This window comes from Anastrepha obliqua, chromosome 1 (assembly GCF_027943255.1).
Source record: "Anastrepha obliqua isolate idAnaObli1 chromosome 1, idAnaObli1_1.0, whole genome shotgun sequence".
In the NCBI taxonomy this organism is placed as follows: Eukaryota; Metazoa; Arthropoda; class Insecta; order Diptera; family Tephritidae; genus Anastrepha; species Anastrepha obliqua.
The window spans coordinates 68,085,417-68,100,553 of NC_072892.1; the positions used below are offsets into that span (position 1 = coordinate 68,085,417).

Genomic DNA, 15,137 nt, shown 5'->3' on the forward strand with positions numbered 1-15,137 from the left:
TTATGCCGCCTCCGAACGGCAGCTGGCTTTTACTGAGTAGCTAATTGGCAGAGTGAAATAGGGTTTAGTAGTTTACGAGGTGTGGCTATTAAATACCGTTGCTGAAGATGTAGAAGGAGCATTCCATGGAAAATGTTAAATTTCGACCGCCGAACAAATTGCATTTCCGGATGATTATATTAGTGTTAATGTATTTAAAATATATCAATCTTCATTATAAACATCGACCTTTTACTTGACCTCAGTTTGAAGTATCTTTTTTTACAACAAAAACAACTCATAAAAATTGTATTTCTCTATCGAAATTTGGTGAAGTTTAAGCGCTTAGTTCTCATTATGTGTGACATATAGCGTGAAATTGATAATAATAATTAAAAAAAAGTTTATTTATGAACAACGCAGATATGCTCTTTTAAAAAAATGGTTCGATGATGTCCCGTACGAACGCACTTAACACTGTACAGTTATTTTTTTGCTCATCTGAGTAACTTATTTGTTTCGATTACTTTACATTTAAAGCAAACTACTGGTGCTCTTTTTACTTGTAAAGCATTGATTTCAGTTTGCATCGCAAATAAGTTCAATATTCAGTCATTAAATTTTGTCCCGTACGAACACGGCATGTAAGTTTTTCTTTTAACTAAAAAATGGAGAAAATTTGTGAAAATAATAACAACCATAGCGTGTTACGTTATAAAAAAATGGAGAGACGGGAAACGAAAAAAAAGTCCAGATTTCAAAAACAACAAAAAAGAAAGAGTGAAACAATGGAGGAAAAGAAAAACTGAAGCCATGACCCAGGAAGAAATACAGAAGAGGAAGAAGTACGAAAAAGGAAAAAAGAGAGTCCAAAGAGCCAAAAAGTTGATCCAAACCCAAGACAGGGAGGCTGCTTCAAATATTGTTGGTGATTGCGAATCTGAATGTTTTCCATACAAATGTAAGCAAACGTATGCTAAGGCTGTACAGAAATGTATGCGAAGTCTACCCAGTTCACCCACTAAAAAAAAGGCTGTTGTAGCGGGTGTGCCAAAAAAACTTGGACTTAGTATTGATAACGTTAGGAATAAATCTATAAATGAACCAATTAACGATGACGAAACCACCAAAATGGTGAAAGATTTTTACTTTCGTCCAAACATTGTTTATATATACATGCCCGGGCATGAACGACACAATGGTCTGTTGGACTAACGGTAAAAAACTTACATTACAAAAGCACTACCTCACCTTTTTTTTAAAAGAAGCTTTTTATATATTTAAGAAAGAGTTTCCGAACATAAAAATAGAGTTTTCTAGATTTTGTGCACTACGACCGAAAAATGTTTTGTTATTAAAAGACACGCCATCAGAACAGTGCTAATGTAGGATTCACGAGAATCATCCTCCTACTGGAGCACCATTCTCTGTGATACGGCCCTTGATTCAAGCTTTTGGTGAAATGTGTGCGATACATGTAAAAATGGAAGTAAAATAGTAATACCTTATGACCCAGGAAAAAATATAATTTATAAGCAATGGAAAAAAGGAGACGATCAACGAGTAAAACTGAAGACAGAAGAAATCAGTTGTGGAGAGTTACACGAAAACCTTATATCCGACTTACCATATGTCATGTATCACATAAATATAAAAAGAGTACAAGCACAAGCATTCCAAAGCGATACAAATAATGAACATGCAAGAATACTTCAAATTGATTTTGCTATGTCTTATTCTTGCGCATATCAAAACGAGGTGCAGTCAGCTTTATGGAGCAGGGAAAGTGTTACTCTTTTTACCGCTGCTTCATTTTTCATGGCACAATGTAAAACTTTTGTGAATTTGCTCTGATACAAAGCAAAACGATAAAGACAGTATATTCGCCTTCGTGACATATTTGTATGATAAAATTTTTGCAGCAGATCATGGCGAAAGAATTAAAGAAGTTATATGGAGTGATGGTCCTTCTTCTGAATTCAAAAATCGTTATATGGTCTCGTTATTGGTATATCTCTTTGAAAGATATAGCAAACAATTTGAATGGAAGTATTTTGCCACTTCCCATGGTAAGGGAGTTGTAGACGGAGCCGGTGGCAATATAAAAAGACTTGTTAATCAAAAAGCCCGTAGCCAAGGAAGCAATACTGTAATCCAAAACGCGAATGATTTTGCAAAAGTTGCTGCCACATTAGTTCCTTCAACAACCATTTTTTATATTTCTGCATCCGAAATAGCTGACAAAATTCGGGATGTTCGAACCTGGGAATCGTCCAAGCCTATACCCGGAATATCCAAATTTCACGAAATATTAGCAAATGGGCGCGAAGTTACATGTAAAAGCCATGCTCAAGATAACAACAGCATCAAATTTTCCCTTTAGAGAACATTAAAATCAAAATTTAAGAGCTGAATTTCGTACGCCGTACCATACGAACTCAATTTGTCCCGTACGAACATTTTCATTTTTACACTATAAGTCATTTAAACTAAATATGTTTTAAATGTTTTTGTTGTCTTAATAGACTCTAAAACAATCACAATCAAATGTCATTTTCGTTTTCTTGTTAATGTTATTAGTTTCGCTGAAATTTCACTTAATTCACTATAACTCAGAGTAGTGGTAGACTGGAGCTGTCCCGTACGAACATATAATTTTTTTTTGATTTTGCAAAGATATGCGAATATTTTAAAGCACGTTTATAGGTTACGTTTAGAAAACTACCACACAGTATTAGTGCACTAAATAACTCGTTTTAAAAAGTTATGGTTTGTCTATATTAAGGTTGTAAACTGTAAAAATTCGTACGATCTGTCCCGTACGAACCATGGAATGCTCCAAAAAGGGATTTTTAAAGCAGTGTGAGCTACTACATTCGAAAGAGAAGACTTCACACTTAACAGCTGGCGGCCACTGGTGTTTGGTCATTGTACAAAACTTAAAATCTGTACAAAGTGTTTGGTGCATGCTTAGTATGTCTACAACAGGTGCTGGCCCAATGCAGGCTGGCTTTGCTTGCTTGGATTCGATAACTGTCAAAAATGAATAGAACAATACTGAAATATATGAAATGAGACCAAATGGCAGCTTTCCTTGAAGCGCTTAAAGTACGGTAAAGCTCAATGTTCTATTTGCAACGCTTTTGACATTAGGAATTGAACACTCCTGTCTTTCATTTGTCGATCTAAATATAATTCGCGCACCCAAAACTTTCGTCGTTGTCGTAATTGATGTCTTATCTTTCAGGTAACATTATTATTCAAAAAGGTTTTATGTAGTATTAAATATATGTTAACTATCTGTTTCCTTTTCCTTTTACGAATCATCTGATTGTTATGACAGCGTTCAAAGCGCCAAATTGGCCATACAAGTTTTCAAAGCCAAGCAAAAGAAGTACAGCAAGCAAAGTCAACTTGCTTTGGGCTAGCACATTTAGTCCCGTTAATTAACAGTAGATAGTGGAGAAGAACCCAATATCGATTTTTAAGACCCAGACAAAACGAAGCAAACATTTTCAAGGGAGTGATAGAGTTTTCTTTTGTTACAATAATGCCGCATTTACTACGCCCTGCGCTAGAGCCATCAAATTTTCTTTATCTTTTCTCAGCATATTCATTCTTAAACTGTTGTACTCACACCAGGTGACTGTGTGGTATTTTCCACCCTCTAGAAAAAGTGAGGGTAAGCGTTGTTAATTTTTGTTTATTTGTGTACAAAAATTCGTGAAAATAGTTGTACGAAAACTTTGATTGTTACAAAAAAATGTAAGCATATCGTTCATATTCATTATAAAGGGTGAACAATTTAGTGGTATCGGATTTTAAATGGAAATAAAATAACGAAAATTCAAATTGATTGGGCAATCTTTATTATTTTTGTGTAGAATCATTCATGAAATTTTTTATTTTTTTAAGATAACCCCTTTCAAATGTTGGCCGCAACTGTGCTGTAATTAGGCCATCCGTAAACACCAAGCACTCACTAGAGGACTTCGGTTGATATCTCGACAGCCTTGGGCAGCCTTGTCTTTTACGGTGTCCGTATATCTGCAAAACTTTCAACGCATTCGCAACAATTACCATAATTGGTCCACACTTTACACTGATGGTTCCAAATATGAAGATGTACTCGCCTTCAGCGTTGTTAACCAAAATGCAACACTATCTACCGCCTTATTACCATATTATGCATCCGTTTTCACAGCCGAAGCAACTGCCATCTATAACGCCTGTAAAATAGCAGGAAAATGGCTTATCTGCAGTGATTCCCTTTCAACTTTGACTTCAATAAAAAACATAAACAACAACGAATATTGATATCTCAAATCAGAGATACGCTAATATCAAACGCCGAAAAAATAAAGTTGTTTTGGATCCCTAGCCATATTGGAATACATGGAAACACCCTAGCAGACGCAGCAGCTAAACTTGCCACCAAACCGCCATAATAGACAACATACAGCTTTAACAAGGTCGACGCAACCAACAAAGCAAATCAACAACAAATGTCACAACGATGGCAAAACATAAACCATTATTATAAATGCATTAATCCAAGCTTCATCCCTCCAATCTTCCCAGCAACAACCACAATTCGAAACACGATTATATATACCCGTTTTCGGCTTGGACATACACGCCTGACCCACAGTAACCTCTTTCTAAACAACAATCAACAAAACCACGTTTGTCAATTCTGCAACGAAAAGATACTTTCTATCAAACACATCATTACTCGTACAAATTGTGAAGCATTGCATTCAATAAGGCAATCAACATCAAGCCACACAATAGAAGAACTCCTGTCCGAAGTAAGCGCAGAAAACATTAAAAGTTTTATACATTTTATTTGCAAAATTAATTTGTACTTTGAAATATGATATAAATGATTCACGAGTTTTAATATAATTACATAAATACTTATGATACATAAAGCTGATGGCCTAGCCGCTAATGCTTTAAAATCATTGTGATTGTAATTAATTACTTTTCCAATTTTAAATAAAAAAAAAAATTATAATATTCACACAACCACTAATTTTTCATTCGATAAGCTGTATCTTAAGAAAAAATTAATGTAATTAAAAATGTTATTCTAGGAAAAATACACAAATTTATTGTTTGTTTAAAACTGACAAACTTAAGGGGTTAGGGGTAGTCAGAATTTTCAAAAAATCGATTTTTTGTTTTTTGCATTTTCTTAAAGTATAATGTTTTAAAAATATTGTGTAAAAATTTGAAGTGAATCCGACAAATACTTTTCAAGTTATTCAACAATTAACAAAGGGCGCTCGGCCGCTCCGGAGCCGATAGCAAAACTTTAAATGCGTTTTTCTCAAAACTATGTTTTTCAAACTGTTGAACACTGTAACTTAAAAACCGCTACGTAGATTTCAATAAAATTTATACAGCTTTTGAAAAACATAAAAAACTTGTGCCTGATCGAAGGATTTTTTTTTTTCAAAAATTTCGATTTTTTTTTAACAATTAACTGTTGGTTTTTTTTTCTAAAATCTGGAAAAAATTTTCTGAGGCCGCCATTTTGTTCATTTTGAAAAAAAAAAAAGCTTCGATCCGGCTCGAGATTATCTATCAATAAAAATAATTTTTCTCATCCGATTGGTTTTAGATGAATTTGCAAGGACTTGTGATGTTCACCGCAAGGGACTTCTGGAAAAACGGGCTTCACACAAACAGCGATAACTTTTGCAATTATTATTTTTTTTTTTTGAAATTTTGGTGAAGTCAAGTTAAAACATCATGTTTTTATGCTATGTTTTTATTTTTGTTAAATAAATTAATTAAGTAGCAAAAAAAAATTCGTGAAAATCATCATTTTTTCGGGCCTCTGACTACCCCTAACCCCTTAACAAAACTTTACTCCATGAATGAAAAATAAAAAAAAAACACAGAATTTTTCATCTTTTGATTCAGTTCAAGTTCAATGAAATTTTAATATCTAGTATACATCCTTGTTTTGCCTGATGACTTCATTTATTCAAGTTTATTTGGCCTAGAGTTAACTAGTTTTTAGTCTCATTTGGACTCAAATTTCGCCATTCTGTTGGAGTACCTTTAGTTGGGTTTAGCTAGTTATGTTAATTTTAACGGCATGCCTACCGAATTCAACCCACAAATGTGCGATGGGATTCAGGTCTGGAGACTGTGGTGGTGTTGGAAGAATGTGAGGCGCATGATGTATGATCCTATGATCCTATAAAAGTTATTTCCAACACAAAGTTTTTGCGCACTTTCATGAAAGTTTTCTTTTAAAATATTAAGGCAAAGTGATTTATCCATAATACAATCAATATGTAAATACAAGATTAACCACGCCTGCCGTTGACATGCATCCCCACACCATTACAATCCCACCACCAAGTTCACTGTACTTACTGTATTGCTTTTATCGAATTCGATATTGGATTTTCTCCAGACTCGAATCCTTCCGTCCGATTGAAAAATGTTGAATTCACTCTCGTCGCTAAAAATGGCGTTGCTCCAGAAATCAAGTGGCTTATTTTTATGAGAGATTTCCTTGAGCCATTCGCGAGCTATACGCGGCACATTTCCCTGAGAACTGTTTTCGGATGGACTTCTTTATTAATCTCTTCAAGAACTTCTGCTATCACCTGCGTTGATGTAATTTTTGGGTTATTTTTTATTTTTCTTATTATAAGACGTTCTCCACTGAGGATCAATTTGCGAGGTCTACCAGTATGAGGTCGACTCTTAAGATTTGTTTCCCCTTTAAAACGTTTTATTATGCTATAAATAGTAAATCGACTTCGATTCACCGTTTGACCGATTTCTTCACGTGATTTATCCGCATTATGCAGATGCAAAATTATCTTTCATTCAGCTTCAGTTATGTCTGCTTGTTTCCGACCCATGATGTATTAATAACGCAAGACTTGAAATGACCAAATAAGCTGAATTTCGAATGATCGTATTCGTAACGCGACTTATTCGAAAGCATAAGTTCCTTTGTTAGAAAAATGAAATCAGTTATAATTTAGAATTCATACTTTGTGTGAATAATTTTGTCCCTTGAAAATATGAGGAATCGTATGATTTTCGTTAATATTTTATTTATGGAGTAAGGTTTTGTTAAGTTTATAAATTTGTGTATTTTTCTCAGAATAACATTTTTAATTACATTCTTTTTTTCTCAAAATACAGCCTCTTGAATCCAAAATTAGTTGTTGTGTGAATAATTTTATCCGAGTATGCATGAATCTCTGAAAAACAATCACCTGCAGACCATACGTTGTTGTTGTTGTTGTTGTTGTAGCACCATATATCCATACATATACGGGTAATGCTACTGAAGCGACAATCCTTGGCCGGATATACAAGGTGAAGTCCAAAATAAACAAGACTGGTGTCATAAAAATGTTTTTGATGGCGCCTTCTTTTTAATGAGTTAATGCGTTGGAAGTTACATCCCTAGCTGACTTCCAGTGAAAGCTTGGTGACATCCAGCTCAGTGGAAGCGAAGTTATTGCGTATAAAGTGTCAGTATGTTTGTGTCATCGGTACAAAAATGATTTTCGAACAAAGAGCTATTATCAAATTTTGTTTGAATTGATGAAAAATCGTGCCAGAGTTCATGAGTGGTTTACACGTTTCAGAGATGGTTGTGAGGACATAAATGACAATGATCATACGGGCCGCCCAAAATCAGTAATCACCGAAAACTCCATCGAAATAGTTCGTAAATTTATCAAAATTGAAGCGAAATCATCGTTGAAATTCGTGGAATCGGAGTTAAATATCTCCAAAACATCGATTTATCACATTTTAACTGATCATTTGGGCTTACGAAAGGTCTGTGCACATTTCATTCCGCACAAGTTAACTGAGGACCAAAAATTGCTCAGAATTCACCATTTGAAAGACCTCAATAAAGACTCGAGAAACGACGAGAACTTCCTTTACAACATTGTAACTGGTGATGAAACGTGGTGTTTTCAACATGAACCTGAAACTAAGCGTCAAAGCGCCGAATGGAAGGCCACAGACGAGCCACCACCCAAAAAATCGCGTTTGGAGAAGTCAAAAATCAAGTCGAAGCTCATATGCTTTTACGATTCCAAGGGAATTATCCAGAAGGAGTTTGTGCCAACGGGCCAAACCATCAATGCAATTTTCTATCTTGGCGTTTTGAAGTGTTTGTTGCATCGCATTCGTCGAATGACCTGAAACACTATTTTGAAAAGCTTTTCGATCGCGCAAATCAGTGTTTCGAGGCCAAAGGCGACTATTTCCGATAAATAAACTCGAAGTTATCAGAACGAAGCTCCTGTTGTTTCTATTTTAGCTCAGTCTTGTTTATTTTGGACTTTACCTTGTAAATCCGGGTCGTTCCGGTTATGTAGAACGTCGTGGGAACAGAGACCATTGGTCTACCACTTTGTCTAACGGTATATCGAGCACACTCGTGGCTACAACCTACACCGGTTCTTTTTCTTACGGACGTTCGCAAACATCTTTGGTTCCTATCAACTATTATCACATTTGTGTATTTTTGTCGCAATGGAGACATTTTTGGTACATTAACGGTGCAAAGGTAACCATTTTGCTGTCCTTATAACCCTACACATGTTTATATTGAAATGAAATCAACTTGAAATTATCACTTTTTCAAATTTGTATATATGTACAAACATATATGCATTTTTTATTCATAAATATTATGTGTTTACAAAATTCATTTAATTAAATGAGTGTGCTTACATTCTAAATATCTTTTATGGCATTTTGATTTGAATATGTTGGTATATACAAGACGCTGTTTAAAAAATTTTGAGATACATACGCCCATTACTGGTAAATATGTATTTTTGTATTCACAATGTATCTGCATTTCAAACTAGAAAATCTTTCTGTAAAGAAAGAGAGATCATTGCAATCTAATGTGAAAATAAAAATATAGTATTTCTATGACTAGTGGAAACTACACAAAAATTAAGCATGAGAATACTTTGCGTGATATTTCAAAAATCTATATTCAATCTCATTGAAAATTAAATGAAAAGGGCAATTTAAATAAATACTAGCTAACGTAAATATTCCACAAAAGTTTTCAACAATTCGGTAAAATAAATCTACTTAAACTTAAATCGATTGCTTGTACGCATTTAAACACTGTTTATGCGCTTATGTAACTATGTTTGATCTGTACATTTTGAATGTGATGTAAGTAGAGTAAAATTCATTAAAATTAAATGTAGCATACATCTAAATTATAAAGTATGTGTATGGGTGTATTTGTGTGTGTGTGTGTGTGTGGGATGATCTTTTAAAAGTCTTGTAATTGTAATCATTTCTCAATTTTTATATGACCCATTATTTGACCCGTAGCCGGGTTCACAAACTGTGCGTGACTCAGCTGCATGAGATTGGCCAGAGTTGAAGGAAGATTTAATACCGTCGCATCATGTCCTCCGATTGTCGCTTTCAGCGTGGGATCATGTGATTGTGTTATCGTTATAGTGTTACCCGCCAAATCTTGTGTACTTACAACTGTTGGCAGCTGTAATTGCATTATATGTTGTTGCTGTGGTTGCGACTGCTGAAATTGTGGATTGCCCCCTTGATGTTGTACAATTTGTATTTGAGGTTGATTTGTTGACATTAAAGACGGCGGCATAACGGCCATTGTGGACTGTGATAATGGCTGCTGTTGAGGTTGCTGTTGCTGCTGTTCCAATTGTGCTTCTTGTTGTAACCCACTAACTTCTTGCGTATTTCCTAAATCAGTAGATGCGTTGGTAGTATTTTGTGTATTCGTTGTTTTTTCATCCTATTTTAAGAGATGAATTTTAGTTTTAATTACAAAAAAATTGTGAACTAAATTTAATAAATTAATAATTAATTAAATTTACTTTTAAATTTGTATCAGCAATACCCGCAGACTCTGAACCCTCATGCAATTGCTTATGCTCTTCATAATACGCTCTCACCGCGAATTGCTTGTTGCATATCTCACAGTTATAGACATTTGAATTCTGCGTATGAATTCTGCGGGGGAAAAAATTAAACAAATTTTTAATATTTAAATATATAATACATAATACATAACGCCGTCGACTCCACGAATTTCCTTACTTTTTATGCTTATTGAGATTATCTTTACGCGAAAATGGTTTATGACAAATATCGCAGCTGAATAGCTTTCGACCCGAATGTGAGATTTCATGGCGCATGAGATGCTCCTTTCGGCTGAATGCTTTGCCGCATTGCTCTTCCTTGCACTTGAAGGGTCGCAGACCGGCATGTAATTTTATGTGTTGGGTTAGATGCTCTTTTTTCTTAAAGACACGCCCACATTGACTACATTCAAGACCGTTTGGACCAATGCCATAGGCAACGACGTTATCAGGCTTCGATTTCGCATCATCTGTTTCGATAGTGTTTATGACGGGTTGTTGTTGCTGAGAAGCCACAGTTATTGTAGGTATATCGCAAGACGTATTCAAGAGCTCAGGTTGTTGTTGTTGCTGCTGCGGTGTAGTTGACAATGGCTTGCCTGGTTTTCGCGTCGTATTTTGAGAGGATGTAGCATTTTGTGATTGCGACTCCTGTTGAGGTGCCTGCAACTGTGATAGTTGTTGCTGTATTTGTATCGCCGTGACAGCAGCTTTTTTCGGTTTCACGTCCAGTGTGGTTGTGGGCAAAAGTTTTAGTAGTGCTTGTTGCTGCTGCTGTTGTTGCTCTTGTGTCTGCGCTGTACTACTTATGCGACTGATGGTCACATCCTTTTTCTGTAACATCGGTATCTTCGTTTGCATTAATGCATTTGGTACTGATTGTTGTTGTTGTTGTTGCTGTTGTTGCAGAATGGGCGGTTGCTGTTGCTGTTGTTGCTGTGGCTTCATTGTTGATTTGTTTGTTATCCGATGAACCGTTATGCCACCGTGCTGTTGTGCCGCTAATGATGTTGCCACTTCCTGGAGTGGCTTTTGTTGTACCAGCTGTTGGTCCTGTTGTTGCTGACGTTGTTTTTGCTGCGCTTGTTGTTGTTGTTGTTGAAGCTGTTGCTGACGTTGTTTATGCTGCATTTGTTGCTGTTGTTTTTGTTGTTCCTGTTGGTGCAGTTGTTGTCTTTGCTGCTGCTGTTGCACTTGCTGCATAATTTGCTGGGTAAAATTCGTTGTTGGCGTTATTTCAATTGCCCCAGTGCCAACCTGCTGCGTTAACCTGTATTTTTGTTGCTTTATTATCTTTTGATCAAACTGTTTGGACAACTGTGTGCCGCTATCCAAATTATTCGGGACAAAATCTTCTGTTTGATCATTCGTGGAAGTTGCAGCGTCATTGGTGCAGGAATTATTTGCTCCAGTACGAATTATTTGTTGCGAAGTAACTTGTGCCATTGGTTTCATTGCCGTTTGTTGCAGCAACGTAGCTTGTTGCACCTGTTGCTGTTGTTGTGACTGCATTGCCGCCGGCAGCGATTGCAGCACATTACTACCCGCTATCGCTTGGAATGCTTGATTATTTAGCCCCGATGTGGCTAACTGTAGAGTTGCAGGTATAGAAGTGGGCGTCAATTGCATGATAGGCTGCCCATCCACAGTGGCGATCTGGGGTTGTAGCTTCATTTGCAATTGATAGGTTGTAGGCAGCATAAAATTTTTAGCATCTATATGTGCCACAATTTGCTGATCCGAGTTTTCATCTTTAATTGTAATGGGTAGATAGCATTTATTCGGCGATGACATAAGCGTGGTTGCTGCTGTTGGAGTTTGCAGAATATTCGCCGAGTTGTTAGCTGGTTGCGGTTGTTGCTGTTGCTGTAAAAGTGGCGCCAAATTCGATAAAATCGTAGCTGCAGCCGCCTGAGGCTGAGCTGGCGGTGTTTGTAATTGTAGTTGAATTTGTGGTTGCTGTCCACTAGCTGTCATGGCTAGTTGCGGCAATGTCGCAGTGAGTGTCTGTGAAGTGGGTGACGTGAGTACAAAATTCAGTTTAGGCTTTTTATTTTTGCTTGGGCTGTTTTCATCGCTAGGAGTAGATGGCGCACTAAATGTGATTGTCTGATGTGGCTGTAATTGGGATGTTATTTGTTGTAGTTGTTGCTGTAGCTGCTGCTGGAATTGAAATTGTTGCAGCTGTTGTTGCAATTGCTGCAATTGTATGGTAGCAGCAGAAGTTGCGGGCTGAGTTACGAGTTGGTTCTGCTGTTGCACTTGAACATGCTGCTCTTGTTGCTGTATGATCTGCTGGAGTTGTGACGGTTGGAATTGCAGCTGTTGTGACTGCTGCAGCACCTGTAATTGTTGATCTTGCTGCTGTGGTTGTAGTTCTTCTATTTTCTTTGCGTTATTCTTGCCAATGGGAGTAACTTTAATGTTCGGTTTCAATTTAAGAAATTCAGCAAGTGTCCTACAAGTAATTAGAAAGAAAATACTTAATTTTTGACATAAGAAGCAAACGATCTTTTGAAAGTTCCCTTTTGAGCCACAATTATTGCTTGACGAGAGTAGATGGTATAGTGTCTCTTAATATATGAAAGTGAACACACTCTGTAAAACTCTACTTACTTGTGGTCTGAATCAACGGAAGAGCCTTGTTTTTGTTGCTGAGTCTGCACATTCAGCAAACTTTGGGAAACTGGTAAATTTTCGGATTTGTACTGTAATTGTTCAGCTTTCAATGCCCCCTTGCTATCCATAGTTATAGTGTACTCCTGCATTAGGGGCTTTTCAGCTTGACTAGAATCCACAACTTGCTAAAAAGGGTAAAATTCAGTTTTAAACAAAGAAATGTTTACAAAAATTAATTAACCTTACCTGTATGCCTATCGACTGCATAATTGTGTTGAGTATATCATTATTGTTATTTGATATTGTGGCTTTGTTAGAACTATTTTGCTGAGGCAACGCCTGACAAGTCGCTACAGGAAATTGTGGTATTTTTTTATCCGATACGGATTGATTGTGACCATTTCGGCGAGCATTTGCTACATTAACGTTGTCTATAACACTGAGACTCTTGCCACTGTTTACAGCTATAGCATCTTTAATGTAAACTTTACCACCATTGTGCTGGGTAGCCTGCTTTAAGCAATCGTTTAGCATATTTTGTGAGTTCTTGCAAGTATTTCGAAATTTATATATCTCCTCCAGCTGGTCAATGCATGTTGTACAAACAACCTTTGGAAGGCGGTCTTTCTCGTCCACCTGGAAAATTATATTTAAACTTGTTTCACTTCAGTTCTTATTTTTGTACCACTCACCAGCAATGACAGACAATCGGCGATTTTAGAGCAGAGATTTCTGCTCTTCCCATCGGCGGAAAATATATAAATACGTTGTTCTGCATGTGCCGTGCAGACACGACACAAATCATGGAAGCTTACGCTACGATAATTTGCCATCTTTTGCCACTGGTTGTTTTTTAAAAAACAATTGTCTGCAATGCGTTACACGGTGGTTAATTGTGTTTTTCCTCTATAGTACAGTTTGTGTGCTGTTAGAGCAGTGCATATTTTTAAACTTCATATTTCAGTTGGAGATTTAATATTTGTAAGCAGATATATTATTTAACACAATTTATATACACAAATAAGAGTTTACTTTCAGTTGACAACACATAGTTGCCTACATAAAACTTAATGAATGCATTTGGATAATTTACTCAATTTTCATATAATAATAAAACACTTCATATTTCTTTTATAATTTTAGTTATCAATTCATTATTTTTATTTTTATAAATGTATATAAAAAAAGACTGCAACTTTTTGCTATTTGACTAAAGACGCCAAACTTTTTAGAAAACTTTTGTTGTTGCCTCGTTCAGCATGAATTTGACATTTCGAAAAGGGGAAATTCGAAAATCAATAGAAATGTTGCCAGAAATATAATAAGAAACAGGATTATGCTCATTCGTATCCATGTTACAGCTGTCAAGGAAAAACAATATATCGCGATGTATTTTGTTATTGTGTTTGACCTATAGAATATCAAAATCAACAAGCAAAGACTTGCAGTTTAAAGTAATTTAAATCAAAATTGATAATTTAAAAAATAAATATATAAAGAAAAATGTAAATTGCAACCCTACTACTGCTGCCTGTTTAATGTGTTTTCAAGAAACTCCATACTTGACCCATTCCTCAACTGATTTTAACTGAGACCTAAACCTAAATTTAGCAACCGAGAGACCACTGAAACAAAGAGCTTATTCAACTCGGAGAGTGTTCTGTTGATAGGAGCATTAAAGCTATCATACAACGTGAAACAGATGTACTTTCCCCGGCGCAGCTCATTATTTTATTTTTATTCTACTAAACGTCAACAACACACAAAAAAAATTTCAGCCGGTATTAAATGAATTGTTCAAAATTTTTTTCGACACGTTTCGCAGCATCTCACGCACGTACCCACCGCTACTGGACCAGCTGACGGTTGGTTTCGTCATCCATTGGATGGCGTCTGTCTTCAGTATTAAAATCAGTCGGCATGAAAGGATAAGGTCAAAATGACCCCTGGCTCCCGGACTATTAAACATATCTCTGGTGAATTGATAAAAAACCGCTTCGTCAAATTATAAGACGTTATCACATCAAAAATTTCAATCGGCATAAAGTAGTTTTACTTTTCAATTTTTTTTACAAGTTCACCTGTTTAGCTGACGTGTTTTCCCCCCTCTACCACGCAGCTGACTATTTTTTTTATTCTACTAAATGTCAACAATAAATGAAAAAAATTGCGGCCGGTATAAAATGAGTTGGTAGAATTTTTTTTCGACACGTTTCGTACCCTCCCACAATCACACCCACCACGGGTGTGCCAGCTGACGTTCACTTTCGTTATTCATGAAAGCTAAATAACAAGTATAGTCAAGAATTTAACGGTATAAAAACGCAGTCTAAAATCGACCACTGGCTCCCGGACTATACCATAAATTCTATTAAAACCATTTTTAGCTTCAATAAGCACCAAACCAACAAAAACCTTTTTGATTTTTTATTTATATGCGGTAATACTTTCATTATGGCACCACGGTATGGTTATACGTCACGTCAGTCAAATGCGTTGTCGCAACGAACACAAAGGACCCAATATAACACCTCAATAAGACAGTTTTTACAGGTAGTTGGATTCTATACATCGCGGCTGCCACCTTTCAATCTGTACATCGTA

General features: G+C 36.1%; 1 protein-coding gene across 2 annotated transcripts; it reads right to left on the bottom strand.

Annotated features, from left to right (window-relative positions):
* Positions 1-8,685: 8,685 nt before the first annotated feature.
* Positions 8,686-13,638, bottom strand: LOC129253081 (transcription factor SPT20 homolog). Of its 2 annotated transcripts, XM_054891325.1 has the most exons (7): positions 13,226-13,638; positions 12,780-13,169; positions 12,531-12,718; positions 10,093-12,372; positions 9,870-10,005; positions 9,506-9,787; positions 8,686-8,867 (listed from the first exon to the last, which is right to left on the bottom strand). In XM_054891325.1, the coding sequence occupies exons 1-7, from the start codon at positions 13,364-13,366 to the stop codon at positions 8,850-8,852; spliced, it is 3,435 nt and encodes a 1,144-aa protein (XP_054747300.1). In that variant the 5' UTR covers positions 13,367-13,638; the 3' UTR covers positions 8,686-8,849. The 2 variants fall into 2 exon arrangements, with proteins under 2 accessions (XP_054747300.1, XP_054747299.1); XM_054891324.1 differs by having other exon boundaries at positions 8,686-9,787.
* Between the last annotated feature and the right edge of the window lie 1,499 nt (positions 13,639-15,137).

Excerpts from the sequence above, each read along its gene's own strand:
- LOC129253081 (XM_054891324.1), bottom strand. The coding sequence starts at position 13,366 with ATGGCAAATTATCGTAGCGTAAGCTTCCATGATTTGTGTCGTGTCTGC. Across the intron at positions 12,373-12,530 it reads TCCGTTGATTCAGACCACAA|GACACTTGCTGAATTTCTTA; the intron begins GTAAGTAGAGTT and ends AATTACTTGTAG. Across the intron at positions 9,788-9,869 it reads TTGCTGATACAAATTTAAAA|GATGAAAAAACAACGAATAC; the intron begins GTAAATTTAATT and ends CTCTTAAAATAG.